Below are 13707 nucleotides of genomic sequence, written 5' to 3'. Positions count from 1 at the left end.
TTTTTTTGTGTCAGCTTTTTAATTTTACATAATCAGAATTGCCCATCTTGTCTTTTGTGACGTCTCCTATCCCCTGTTTATTAATTTCCTCCTCGCCCTAGCTATGAAAGGTATCTCCTTTCCTCCTTTATTTTTGTGTGTGAGGTGACTTTTTATGTTTGGGCTGCCGAGCCACTGAAAACTAGGGACCGCTTGGCAAATTTGCTTGTCAGGCCTGCACAGGGGACATGCTAATCCTCCCGGCATTGTCCCCATGTTAGCATACGGGCTGTCAAAGCAAACACCTCTCGGGCTTCTGCTTTTCCTGGTCCTTATCAAGTTTTCCTCATCCTGCCTCCGCCCTAAGAAAACCATCCCCAATCTGGATTGGAGCACTCCTTAGAGGGAAGATCAGTGGCTTGAAAGCTCTTTGGGGTAAGACAAAACATAGTCTGCATTCCTCACAGTCCCTTGTACAAATATCCCAGAAGCACTGGGCTAGGTTTGGGAGACACAAAGACATAATGAAAAATAGCACCAACCTTCATGAAGTTGCCCTTCTATTGGGAGAGGCTGCTCGGAAAATTGGGGGATTCCTGCATTCCCAGCTCTGGTACCTGGATTACTTTGGGCAAGTCACTTAGCCTATCTAGACCTCAACAAGAGGCTGGCTTTCCATGGCTTCTGCCTCTAAGTCCCATGATGTCCAATTAGAGCTGCTGATTCCTGCATGGAAGCCACAGAGATTCTGAATCTCAAGTCAATGGTTTTGTTTTGGTGGGTTGTTTTTGTTTTTGTTTTTAATCCTTCTCTTCTGTTTTATTATCAGTTGAGGTTAAGGGACTTGCCCAGGGTCTGAGACCACATTTGAACTCAGGACTTTCCTTCTCCAGGCTCTGGTTCTCTATCCACCGAGCTGCCTAGCTGCCCCACTGGACCTGTTTTGTCTTTTTTTTTTTTTTAATTTTGATCAGTAGAATGAGAGCCAGGTCTAGATACAGGAGGTCCTAGGTCAAATTTGGTCTCAGATACTTCCTAGCTGTATGGTCCTGGGCAAGTCACTTAACCTCCATTGCCTAGCCCTTACCACTCTTCTTGGAACCAATGTGCAGTATTGATTCTAAGACAGAAGGTAAAGATTTTTTTTAAAGAGTTAAATAAATATAAAGAGTTAAAAATAAATACATAAAATATATATTTAATGTAATATCTTTAAATATATGTTCCTTATCTAATACATTTTAATATATGTCATCTATCTATTGAAATATACAATGTGAATATGTATTGGATGTTGCATTTCACTCTAACTGGTAATTTAGTGTAAACTATACATTTCATTTTATGAATTTAAAAATATAATTTTGAGAAGGGGCTCCGTGGGCTCCCCCAGGCCTGACAGTCCGAGGCACGGGGACACAAAGGTGAAGAGCTCTTGCTCCCAAAGGTCTGCTTTCAAAGCTTCTTTAGCTGCCACCTGGGACAAGATGATCTTTTTTTCCCCTCCTCATTTGCAAGGAAATGCAGGCTATTCCTGGAAACAGGTAGTTTATCTAGCATTAGTCCCTTCCTCCTATCTCTGTTCTAGCTAAATTGGATTTCTAGCTGTTTCCTGAACTCTCTGTTCCATCTCTGGCCCTGGGGAGGCATTTGTTCCAGTGGCCCCCATGCCTGGAAAGAGCTGATGGGGCCCCGTGAAACCTTCCTTCAAGGCTGAAATCAGGTGTTCTCCTCCTGGGAAGTCTGCACAGCCCCACCCCTACGCCCCAACGTTCCATCCCTCCCCCAATTACCTGGCACGTGCTTAGCGGCCCACAGGTTGTTCCCCCACTGGAGCACTTTGCCAGCCCCCCAATTTGCACAGGGGAGGTACACGGAGTCTTTTAATTGCCTTTGAGCCAGTGATGTCAGCAGCCTGTCAAATGGCATTTTAACTGCAGGGGCAGCTGGGTGGGCTGTAATTTGTCATGGCCTCTGGGAGGGAGGGAGGGGTGTGGAATCCAACCCCCGCCGGAGCTAGCTGCTTTCATTCTCGGCCTCTTATTATTCCCGAGCCAAGCCGAGCAGCCCTTCCTGGGGCTGTCGATAGTTTGCCACTCTTCTCAGAGAAGTTGGCTCCTCCATGAAGGCAGATTCATGCAGCTACTGAGCAGCGGCTCCTTTTGGGTCGCTTCCTGTTCTTTTTTACATATGGATTGTGCACGTGTGTATCAAGTCCCTGTCAAGAGCAAAGATCGCTGCCTTTCCCACCCCAGCCGAGCCAGAGCCCTGTCTGGGATGTGCCCTCCAGCCTGGCGTCCCTCCCTTGGCCAATGGCCCCATGTGGCACGGGCCCCATCTCTGGGGACCAAGGTCCCCGGCTGCTGTGAGGGTCCCGGCTCCTTCCCCGCTAGGGCTCCCAACCTCATTTGTTTTGGTCTTTGGGTTCCCAAAGCCTAGATCCTTTCTTGGTACACCGGAGACCTTTCATCGATGTTGCTTAGCTCCCTGGGGAGATGGAAGGGGCTTTAAAGGTTCCCTTCTGCGGGGTCCTTCACCGGGGCTCCGAGACCCCGGGAAACTGGTTCTTGTTTTTCTTGAGCACTTTACTGTTTCCCCGTAGTTGGCTTCCTTTAGGATCCTCCATGTTTTCCGGTATTGTTGCTGTGGCTCGAAGAATCTCTGGTCGAATCCAGCATTTCTGCATCATTTTCCGGTTGGGGTTAGACCCTCCCCCAGAGAAGTGAGCTCCCCAGAACACCTACGTTCAGAACTCCGCCTTCCGGACACCCCTCCCAGGATGCCAAGTTATTACCCATCCAAGGAAATGAAAATGTCATCTCTTGGGGCTCTGTTGTACCTCTTTGGGGTTCCCTTCTCCTGCTCATTTACAGAGGAGGAAATGGAGACCAACAGAGTTTGGGGACTTGCCCAGGGTCACACGACTGGTATCTGAGGTCAAATTTGAACCCAGGACTTCCCATCTCCGGGCTTGGTTCTCCATCCACTGAGCCCCTCAGTCACCCCCCAGGGTCTATGACTTTGAAAAAAAAAATAATGCTCATTAATCAGTTTCCTTTGTAATCATAGTATCTGAAAGTAGGTACTGAGAAACCTTATTCTGAGCCTGATCATCAAAGGGGTCTAAGGCACATGGGACCACTGGGGTGGCTCAGTGGATAGAGAGCCAGGTCTGGACATGGGAGGGCCTGGGTTCAAATCCTCCTGGCTGTATGACCCTAGGCAAGTCACTTAACCCCCTTCCCCCTTCTGTTCTTCTATCTTAGAACCAATACACAGAATGCATTCTCAGATGGAAGATAAGGGTTTATTTTTTTCAGGGATTCTCCCCAGTCTTTGTACCTCCAGCACCCAGTATGAAGACTGGAACAGTGTAGTGTGTTGATTGTTTTCAAGCCTTCCATTCACTTATAGATGTGTGCGGAGGCAGAGGATGCCTACCAGGAGCTCCCAGTCCACACAGGACAGAGCAGGGGAATGAGAAGTCCTCTAGAAGACAAGGAGAGGCAGCCCAAGGAGGGAGCCTGGGAAGCAGAGGCCAGTGCAGAGGGCGGCCAGCCAGGGAAAATGCTTGGAGATGGGAAATGGGGAGTTTTGATAGAGGAGGGGCCCTGCTAAGGAATGGTTCACTGTACCCAGTTCAGGCAAGTGCCTGGCATCTGCCTGTCTCAGTTTCCCCAGTTGTTCAATGGGGATGATAACAGCCCCGGGAAGTGCTTGGCACCCAATGAGTTCTGGTTGTCATCTAAATGCTCCTTTCTGATCCTAGCAAGGACCCTGGCACATGGGAGGTGTTTAATAAGAGCTTAATAGGGACAGTTGGGAGGCTGAATGGATGGAAAGTCAGGCTTAGAGAGAGATCCTGGGTTCAAATTTTGCATCAGATACTTCCTAGCTGGGGGACTCTGGATAAATCACTTAACTTCCAAGGCCTGGAGTCTTCACTGGGGCAGGGGGAAGGGTTAAAAAGGCTTAATATAATGGGTCGGGCTCCTCCCCTCAGCAACCTCCAGAGCCCGCCAACGTCCAGAAGACGCAATTTCCTTCCTCTGCCAGCCCGAGGCGCGTTCCCGAGCAGCGCTGCCGCGCGCACTAGCGCAGGGCTCCCGCCGGAACTGCAGTGGTGCCGGCGTTGACGTCACGCCGCTGCGGCGACCAATCGAAGGCCGCCGAATATCGGTCCCCGCGAAAGCAGGGAGGGGCGGGCGCTCGAGGAAGCGCACGTGAGGAACCGCCGGCGTGCGCACGCGCAGTGATGGGTCCGGGCCTGAGACTGGGGGCACGATCCTGGGGGCGCCTCCTGCAGCTCCTGCGGCCCCGCGCCGGCGCGGGCTGGCCCGGCGCGAGGCCCTTCGCGCAGGCGCAGAGGCAGCCCACCTCGGTCCTCGGTCTAGCGACGGGGGCGCGAGGGCTCTGGAGAGCAGTGCGGCTAAATGAGGCCGTCGTCCCGGCGGAGCGGGCCGCAACAGGTACGGGGCGGGGCCCGATTTCCGTCTGGGGCCCGCCCCTTCCTGTAGCGGCTACGCCCCCTCTTGGTGTAATGGGGACGGGGTGGACTGGGGGCCGGATGTCCGGAGTTGCCACTGGCCTTAGTTTGTTTCCTAGCGAGATGGACCCATATGTCCTGGGGGGGGAGGGGGAGGCAGGGAGGAGCACGTGGGGCGAGTGTGGAAACGAACCTGAGGCCTCAGTCACTGTTCAGCCTGGCACATAGCAGACGCCTAATAAGTGTTAGCTGGGCCTGTGCAGGTAGCACCACGGGTACTCTCCCTATTTTACGGATGGAGAAACTGAGGCTTCTAACCGGGCCGTCGGAGGAAGAGCTTGAATTCGGGCTTCCCGGCCTCAGGTCCTTCAGACTGTGTGTCCTTGGAGGCCATGAAGCCCCGAGTGCAAGTTCAGCCCCGATCCCTAATCCAGCTGTGGGGCCCGCTGCAGCCTGAGTTGCGACCCTCCCTCCTGACCCCCCGTAGAAGGGGGTCATCTGAGCCGGGATGGTGGTTGGGATTATACAGAAGTCGATCTTTGTGGGGGGCGCCTTCACACAGCAGGGAGTCAGGACCGGGGAGGAGCTTTGTGTTTCTTCCTAGCCCTTCTCTCCGGTCCTAGAATGGATCCTGGGTATCAGGAGAGAAGTAAGGGTGGGCGAGGCAATGGGGGTGAGGTGGCTTGCCCAGAGCTGGGAAGTGTCTGAGGCTAGATTTGAACCCAGGTCCTCCTCTGGCTCTCTCCCCGGTGTCTCCCATCTGCCCCTCCCCCTATATTTCAGCCCTTTATCCTCCCCCCTCCTTTTAGGGCAGATTGCTGGGGATTGGGCCCCCTTCTCAGGCAGGTCTCACTTTTTCTCGGCCACTTTGCCTTGTGGTGTGGTGGGAAAAGGGTTGCCCTAGAGACAAGAGCCAGGTTCTGATGCCATCTGGGAGTCTTTGGGCAGGGCCTCCCTGCTGCTCCTCTGCTCTAGGAGGGATGGGGCGAGTAACCTCTGGAACCCCCCAGCTCTGGACTCTAGTCTGGGATCCTCAAGTCTAGTCCGGACTCGGAGGAGCCCCAGGTTTCCAGGACGGCTCCGACCGACTTGGGGAAACCTGGCCCCTGGCTCCTGCCCACCTGGAACAGGGGCCTGCCTGGGGCCCTTCTACCCCTGAGGGGTGCCTGGGTGTCCCTGGCCAGTGGCCGCCCCACCCCCACCCCCATGCTTGTTTATTGCTGATGCCATTTGGGGGGTGTCTCGAGTCGTGGGTCAGTTCGAGCTCCTGGAAGGCTGGGGTGGCATCTTGGCTTTTATTACCCCCAACCAGGGTGTGGATGGATTCTCTCCAGGGGCCAGGATACAGGAGAGGTGGGGGCCTCGGGCTGGGGGCTTTCCTGCCCAGTGAGTCCCAGCTGCCCCAGGCCTGGGTATTTGGGGAATCCTTGGGGGTTCAGGGCTGCCCCAGGGGAGAGTCTGGATCCCAACCCTGCCCCAGCGGGTCTCCCCCCAATTACAGTGTGGGGGAGGAGGAGTGATGAGTGGATCTGTGTTCCAGCTCACGTGGGCCCCAGATTCGACATCGACCTGCTCGTGTCCCTCCTGAGGCAGGAAAATGCCCGGGACATTTGTGTGATCTGGGTCTCCCCTGCCCTGAAGTACGTGGATTACTTTGTGGTCGCAAGCGGGGCCTCCCCCAGACACCTCCAGGCCATGGCCCAGTACCTCCTGAAAACGGTAAGGCCCTGGGAGGAGGCCACCGGCCCAATTCCCCTTCCGGCGGCCAAGAGGGCTTCCGAGTGCCCCACTGAGGCCCGGTGAGACGGGGCGTCCCAACTCCCCTACGGTCCTGTCAGTGCTGCTGGGGGCAGAGGCCCGAGGGGGCAGCTTTGAGCGCTGCCTTTGTTGGGCGGCCTGCGTGCTGCCTGGGGAGATCCTGAGCTAAGAAGGGGTTCCCCAGCGCTCGGGGGGTCTGTCGCCCTGTGGAAGGAAGTGAGGCTGGAGGCAGAAGGGGGGGCTCCAGGGAGCTCTGGGTGGACGCCCTGCCCGGAAGTGCCCAGGCTTCGGGGTACCCGGGGACGGGTCTGCTCCCCAGAAAAGGGCTTGGCTTCCTTTGGAAGACAAAAGCGAATCAGAAGGGCGATGCTGGGGGTCCCCAGAGGGGAAGGGAGGTGGCCCCGGGGGCAGTCCCTCAGGGCTTGGGATGAGCTCACTGTCCTCTGGCTGGGCCTTGGACAGGGAATGGGGACTCGGGCTAATGTGGCCATTTGGTTCCAGCATAAATTCCTGAGATCCCCGAGGGAGGCTTTCGCGCGGATCGAAGGGAAGGACTCGGAGGACTGGCTGTGTGTGGACTTTGGTGAGTTCTGGGGCTCGGGGACACCTGGGACCGCGCTTTGGGGGCGACAGCAAAGGAGTCTCAGCGCTGGCTGCCAACTCCTTTGAGGCGCTTTCCCCGCCTTTGAGAGCAGCAACCTGTCAGCGGGGAGGACGGACATCACCGTTAAGAGCCCTTTAGGGCCGGCCAGCCCCCCCAGCCCTCCCCCCCCCCACTTTGGCCCAGATGCTGAGGAGGGAGCTGCGGCCCTTCCTTCCACAAAGACCGAGAAGCCTGCGACATGCAAGGTGGCGCATGGCGAACTTCGCTGGGGGAGGGGGTGGCATGCGGCCCGGCGGGGCAGAGGATGGAAGCAGCCGTGACACGGGGGCAGAGATGGGATGGATGGGATGGTGCAGACACAGAGCCAGCGGGGGAGCCTGGCCTAGACTTGGGGTGGAGGGGAGGAGAACCAGTGGGCAGCCGGAGGAGAGCCACGAGGCCAGGGGGGGACCTTCTGGCCCTGAGACTCGAGGACCCCCCTGACCAGAGCCTGACCAGAGGGGGCAGGGAGCCAGGAGGCCAATCCCAAGAATATTGCAGGGGGCTTTGGATGGAAAAGCTCCAGACTGGAGCCTGGCAGACTCGGGGCTCTAACAGTGCAGAGATGCTCGGTGGGTCACTAGGGAAGGACCCCCAAAGACCCCACCTGGGCACGGTCTTAGGCAGACCCCAGGAGTATTATTGCAGGAGGGGGATCTAGGCTCCCCCCTTTTCTAGATGAGGAAGCCCCCCGGGGAGGACTGAGGAGCCTGGGCAGAGGAGCTGGCCTCTTCAGTTCTGACAGGAATGGGGGGCGCCACCTGGGAAGGGGAGAAGGCCTAGGCCTGGTTCATCAGGTGCTCGGTCCCCTCTGCCCTTCAGGACTTCCAGAATCCTCCTGTTTATTTCCCATAGGAAATGGGGCTGTTCACAGAGGTAGTAGCAGGGAAAGCTCATCTTTCCTTTCAGACTAAGGCTCAGAATTGGGCATTGCCCCGGGACAGCCACCTGGGGGGGCCTGCCTGCTGCCTGGTTGTGGCAGGTCATCTCAGTGTGGCTCTGGGAGTTCCCATTTCCTCCTTTTTCTGGAATTGAGAATTTGGCTTCCCACTAGTGGCAGTGACTCCACTTGGGGCAGCTCTGGCGGGAGGAGGAGCCAGAGCTTCAGAGGTGCCTGAGCTGAGAGGAAATCGGGGTCCAGAGGGCAGCGTCCCCAACTGGTTGGCCTCTCGTGGTCCCCAGCAGGAAAGGAAAGGCCCCCCTTGGGGGCTGCTTTGAAGGCAAAGCCTTGTTAGCTACAGAAACGAACTGGTGTGTGTACAAGCATATCCCACCTGTGCCAACGCCTGCCCGGCCCTTTTTACGTGGGGGCTTGCTTGGCGGGAGAGGGAGTCATTTCCTGCAGGAGAATAGTCTGCCCAGCCTGGGGAAGACGAGGACCTCGTCCCTCCACTCTCTCAATCTTTTGGGGTTGGAAAGGGACTTTCTGTGGCCCCAGCGCAGCCCCTGAAGGGAAGGCCTTAGACCAGCGTCCCTATCTAATGGGGCAGCCTCCACAGACTAACTGGGAAACCCTCCTGGCTATAGCCTGAGCCTAAACGGTTGCCAAAGGCCAGGAGAGAAAAGTGCCAGACAGTGACTTCCGTCCCCTGATTCTCTCCTCCCCGGCAGGCTGCATGGTGGTTCACCTGATGCTTCCGGGGACTCGAGAAACCTATGAATTGGAGAAGTTGTGGACTCTGGGCACGTGGGACGACCAGTTAGCTCAGATTGCCCCAGAAGTGCTGCCCGAAGACTTCATCCTTGGATTTAGTCCAGAAGGGGAGCCTTCAGCATTCCCTCCATTGGAGTTCAAGAGAAAATAAATGGAGAGCTTCAAATGGGAAATTCCCAGGTCTGAGCGCCTTATTTTGGTTTTGATTTGCAGTGAGTTAATCTGCAAAGGCAGTGGCAGCGCTTTAGGAACTAGCTAGCCTGGCCTTCCGGACGAGTCACCCCTACAAGGTCTCCCTGGACTCAGCTGGGTGCTCTCATGGCTTCTAACCCGAGTCCCAGGGACAGGATCGGGATCCTGAATAAGATCTTTATGGACAACTTTCCTTAATTCTCTATCATTGAAGGAAATCTCTTTTAGAGAATGAAATGTTTAAGGGAGGGGATGCCTTCAGCTTAGCATGGTTCAGAAATGCCCTTTTTATTCACAGAATGGGCACCTTCATTCTTATTGGGGGGAAGATTAGAAAACCTCCCTGTGGAAATTAGGTGACTCGGCTTATGGACTGTTTCTAGCTTTGACATGACCAAACAGGAAATGGGAAAAGAATGAAAGGATGACTGGGTCTTAATTTCCACTTTGCATAGAGCTCAGCCACTGCCCCTGAATTCAAGGTCCCGGATTGTAAGCTGCTCAGTGTGAATTTAGAGTCATTCTATTTACCTACTTCCTCTGATTGCCCTGCCCCATTGATACTGGTGGAATTGAAGCATTATTGATTAGTGCCACCAATTGAAGGGGGAAAAATGAATTCCCTGGCACTCGGGTTGGTGCTCTGGAATAACATTTATCATTGGCTCACCAAAGAGCCACAAAATTTGATACTCTGTAGAGGCAGGACTGGCAATAATCAAATATAAAAAGCAAAATTCAATAGAGAACAATATTCTCATGTAGAAATTAAGAGCCTTCAAGAGAGCGGACTTAAAGATGGAAACCGTATGGGGTAAGAAGTGGCCCTTGGTGAATCGTTGCCTTAGTTTCTCTTCTCCCATTGAGTTGACCTATTTAACAAATTTAAGTAAAACCTGGGCTTACAAGACATTCATCAATGCTCTAAAATGAAATGCCAAACTCTGCTTGATGCTAATTAGATTTCCCACCCTCCCCTGCAGCAATAATAATGCTTGGCTTCAGGAAGCAGTTTAACTAGTAATGGGTTAGAATGAGATGGGAGGAGGGTTCTGGGATATTCTGAAGTCGCCTGCAAGGCTGCCACAAACCAGCTTGATATTAGTCCTCAAGTTTGAGTTTGAAAACCCTAGAAATGATCTCAAAGCCTCAATAAGCTCAGAATTTCTTTGAGGCTAAAAAGAAATAGGAAGGGACTTTTAATCCAGAATCTTCCCTTTTCCTTCTACCAAGATAGACAAATCTCAGCATTTCTGGAGGAAAGTGCATGTAATTATAAGCTCAGAGACCCCATTGGCACTCAGGCAGAAACAAGTGCCAGGTCTCCGGTTACTCAGAGCCACAAAGCTCTCTTCCCTAAAGGGAAGGGGCTTGTGCTTAGCAGAACAGAGTGGGCACAAGCTGTTGACATTGACCCACAATTTGGGCTCCCTGTCTCAAAAAAAGCCCTTCCTTTTCCCTTAACCAGTTAGAATACCAGCAATGGAATCTTTATATAGCTATAAGTATGCTAGTTAATCTTGGCATTTTAAAGGTAATTTCGGGCTTAAAAAAAAAAAGTCCCTGCTGGCATTCAGATCTGTCAACTTTCACACCAGAGTTACACACACACCATGAGCCATGGTGGGAGGGAAGAAAAAGGCACCCTGGAGGCATCAGTAGGAGGCCCTGCACCTAAGGAGGGCCAGTAGACAGGTCTGGCTCAGAACCTCAGACAGAAAAGAGGTGCTCAGAGCTTCACTAGACCGTTGGGCTTCGTTTAGAAGGCTCAAAATGAAAACAAACCGAGTACATGAAACTGAAAGAATTCCTTATTCTGGCTAAGCAGGGGCGCATGACACCCCGAGCTTCCCCGGGGCACGCAAAAGGGAGCCTGCTCTGGGGATGGGTGGGGATGGGGGCACTATTTGGCTCTCTGCAGCTTCCTGATGACCAGCTCTTAACTGAAAACACAACAGCATTGGGCAAGAGTAAAAGGGAAATGACTTAGACTAGCAATAAAAAGAAAGCCCCTCTCTTCCAACAATTCATTTAAGGATGCAAAGTCATGGACAGTCAGTTCTGGGCTTAAGTGTGCCTCAACTCAAAGCCAAATTGCTAGCTAGGGGACTGTTTCAATTCCTTTTAAGAAAAAAGGTTTCTCAGCATCAGGTGACAGGTCACTAGTGGTCCAAAGGAAGGGAGAGAGGTGGTGACTCTACCAAATGGCATTTAAAAATCAATCAGGAAAGAAAATGGAGGAAAAAGATGGTTTTCAGAATTATCTAAGCTGTATAATGATCCTTTTTTTTTTTTTTGAGATAGAGGGGAGGGGTGGGTAAGGAGCAGAGGGGGGGGGGGGATGTTTTCTGGGCAGAAATGCCTCCTTTTAAGATGGTTCTAAGAGGGAGACCAACCAAGTTCTGGATCTGGTCCTTGGTGATTCAGACCTCCGTACACCAAGACATCCTAGGAGAGGGCTCAGAGGCTCCCACCCACATGCATGCTCACGCTCACAGACACCCATACACGTGGACACACACACAGGCACACCCACGCACACCAAGTGTTGCCACCACATTTCACAAACTGAGGTAGATTGAAGTTTATTGGAGAAACTTGAATGCGTAGTAGCACAATCATTTTTTTTTTTCAAATTACATTTAGAAATTGGAGAGAAATTTAGTAGCTTTCCTACATCCCTGTCTTTTGACTAATTTATTTTCAGCTGGTTGGTTGCAGACTGTCTAAACCCCGCTATGGTTTATTATCTTTACGCCAGACTAGGAGGCTTTATTTTAGGTGTGTTTTTAACACTTTGGGGTTTAGTTCATTTTTAGACTTTTAAGGTAGTTTAGTGTGGCCCATGATAGTGGCTGGATATGTAGCCTTTCCTGGTCTTTCACTGTGGTCAGATGATCTTTGACCTCGCCTGCCCCTGGTTGTGGTGAGAACAGTTGTGATAGCTAAAGCGTGACAAGCAGAGAAATGGTCCAACAGTTACATGGCCTACAGCACTGAAGAGGAAGCTTGCTCTTTGAACACAATGAACACCCAAACGGACTGCATGGATCACTGAAGCATTGTTTCTTTAGGCAGTGATGGTCAGAGGCACAAAGGGAACGTTCATGCATCTAATCCAGGAGCGCAAACAGGTCAGTCTCCAGCGACTAGTTCAGCTTGATCCCCCCACCCCCACCCCCAGCATCTTAGTTCTGTTCCCCAAAAGAGGGCCGATTCTTCTAAATCCCGTCTTAAAAAAGAAAAAAATACAAGTGGCATTGCTGCTCTCCTATTGGCATTGTTCAGGATCTTGGGAGCATTTGACTAGTTTGGTTGATTTTGGTGGCAGGAGCCTCTGAAGACCCCGAGGTTGGGTTTTCCAATTTTATTCCCATCAACCACCAGCTCAAAGCACCATGTGCTCTGTGCCCAATAAAATCACCTCATCTTGCTTCAGACAGTGGGTTGATCAGATTTTTAAATCTGCTTCATTAAAAAAAAAAATTCTGGGACTTTTTGTTTTATCAAGTGTCCAGATTACCAAAAGAAAGGAAAGGATTTTTTTTTGTTTGTTTTTTTGTTTTTTGTTTTTTGTTTTGTTTTTTTTGTTTTTTGTTTTTTTTTGGGAAGTGCTCTCTACGCCTGAGGTAGTTTTGTAAAATGCATACTCTTCTTTCCACGTCCTGGCCAATACCACTCAACATTTCCCTTGGTAAAAATGCAACCAAATTTCTTAAAAAATGCCACTGGCTTGGGATACATACATCTAATTTTAATTATACTTGTTGACAATTTACTGGATATAATTCTAGTCCACCAATCGATTCCACTGGCTTATTTTCATGAGCAATGGGTAAATAGCAATGCCTTTCTTTCTCTCTGTTCAAGATGGTAACGTGAGAACAAAGCTTAAATTTAACCAACATCTAAAATGGTAGGAGAATATCACACACGATAAACATCAAATCACTTTTACAACAAATTTCAAGAATAGAACACAAGGGAAATGTGACTCGTTGTTTGTTCTTGGTACTGGAGTCGTCACCATCATCATCGCCGTCAAAGCCATGCCGTTGTTCGTGTTGGTTCTTTAGAAAGCCAGGTTCCGGAAACTTGAGAGGACATTACATTTATAATTTTTTAAATCACGAATTCAAAATTTGCCTGGTCTTCAATCAAATAAGCTTTTGGTAGGTGGGACTTCTAATTAATGATTTAGGGATAGGTGTTTCCTCACCCATCTATTATATTTAGTCTCGTCTTTGGTTTGGCATCTTTTGTTGAGATGGGCCGATTCCTTAACCTCTCTACTTGCGCCTGGGCTGAAGCTGGCCGCTTGTCCCAGGGACAGCGGCAGACGCACCACCACCGCCGCCAGTAGCAGCAGCGGCCGAAGCGGCAGCCGCAGCAGCGGCGGCGGCGGCCGCAGCATTGGCATTCTTCTGCTGCTGCATCTGCTGCTGCCTTTTAACCTGTGCCAGAATCTCTTGGATCTTTCTCTGGGCGAGCTGTAAGAGGACAAAGCCTTGTAAAGAACACTGGGTCAGAGTTTGGGAAAGGCTCTGCAGCCATCCCTCCAAATCTCTTGCCCTATAAGATCGTAAGGAGGAGGTCAGTGAAAGAGCAAGAACAGAAACCCGCTTTCTAGGGCTATAATCTGGAAGTAAAAGCAGTGTGTTTTCAGCTCGTATTACCTAGCCACCAACCTCACCGAGACACATGCAAAAGGAAAGAGGAGGAAGGATGTTAGAAAGACCAAGGTCAGCCCATGGATGAGTTTATCTACCACTTACCTGGCACGCATAGAAATGGCCAGTTATCTTCACAATCACCTCATCGTTCTCATCGGGGATCTGGTCACGGGGAACCACCACCTCAGCACTGGTCAAATTCTGCAGCTCGTTCACCTACAAACAAGTGTTCAAGGGATTATTGGGGATGTCCCCTTCCTGTAATGGGAAATCTAGTCCTAAGAGCATTGCCCCATTCTATTCTGTTCCCTCATCGTGGTGT

The 13707-nt window shown here is 51.7% G+C and overlaps 2 protein-coding genes across 10 annotated transcripts in view; one reads left to right on the top strand and one right to left on the bottom strand.

Moving 5' to 3' along the window:
* The first annotated feature begins 3983 nt into the window (after window positions 1-3983).
* On the top strand, window positions 3984-8693 carry MALSU1 (mitochondrial assembly of ribosomal large subunit 1). 2 transcript variants are annotated; one of them, XM_007505376.2, is made up of 4 exons: window positions 3984-4448; window positions 6006-6184; window positions 6725-6806; window positions 8478-8693. In XM_007505376.2, exons 1-4 carry the CDS (start codon window positions 4235-4237, stop codon window positions 8669-8671), a joined length of 669 nt encoding a protein of 222 aa, XP_007505438.1. In that variant the 5' UTR covers window positions 3984-4234; the 3' UTR covers window positions 8672-8693. The 2 variants fall into 2 exon arrangements, with proteins under 2 accessions (XP_007505438.1, XP_056656475.1); XM_056800497.1 differs by lacking the exon at window positions 3984-4448 and adding an exon at window positions 4524-4728.
* A 2588-nt stretch (window positions 8694-11281) lies between these two features.
* The window catches only part of IGF2BP3 (insulin like growth factor 2 mRNA binding protein 3), a 105789-nt gene continuing 103363 nt past the window's right edge, over window positions 11282-13707 (bottom strand). For all 8 annotated transcript variants that reach the window (XM_056800495.1, XM_056800496.1, XM_007505367.3 and 5 more), the window contains 2 exons: window positions 13488-13601; window positions 11282-13202 (listed from right to left, as the gene is read on the bottom strand). In XM_056800495.1, coding sequence (XP_056656473.1) covers window positions 13002-13202; window positions 13488-13601 — 315 coding nt within the window. In that variant the 3' untranslated portion in view covers window positions 11282-13001. The remainder of the gene's footprint in view (window positions 13203-13487; window positions 13602-13707) is intronic.

This window comes from Monodelphis domestica, chromosome 5, assembly GCF_027887165.1.
Source record: "Monodelphis domestica isolate mMonDom1 chromosome 5, mMonDom1.pri, whole genome shotgun sequence".
In the NCBI taxonomy this organism is placed as follows: Eukaryota; Metazoa; Chordata; class Mammalia; order Didelphimorphia; family Didelphidae; genus Monodelphis; species Monodelphis domestica.
The sequence above is the reverse complement of the archived record's forward strand: the minus strand, read 5'-3'. Positions and strand labels throughout refer to the sequence as shown.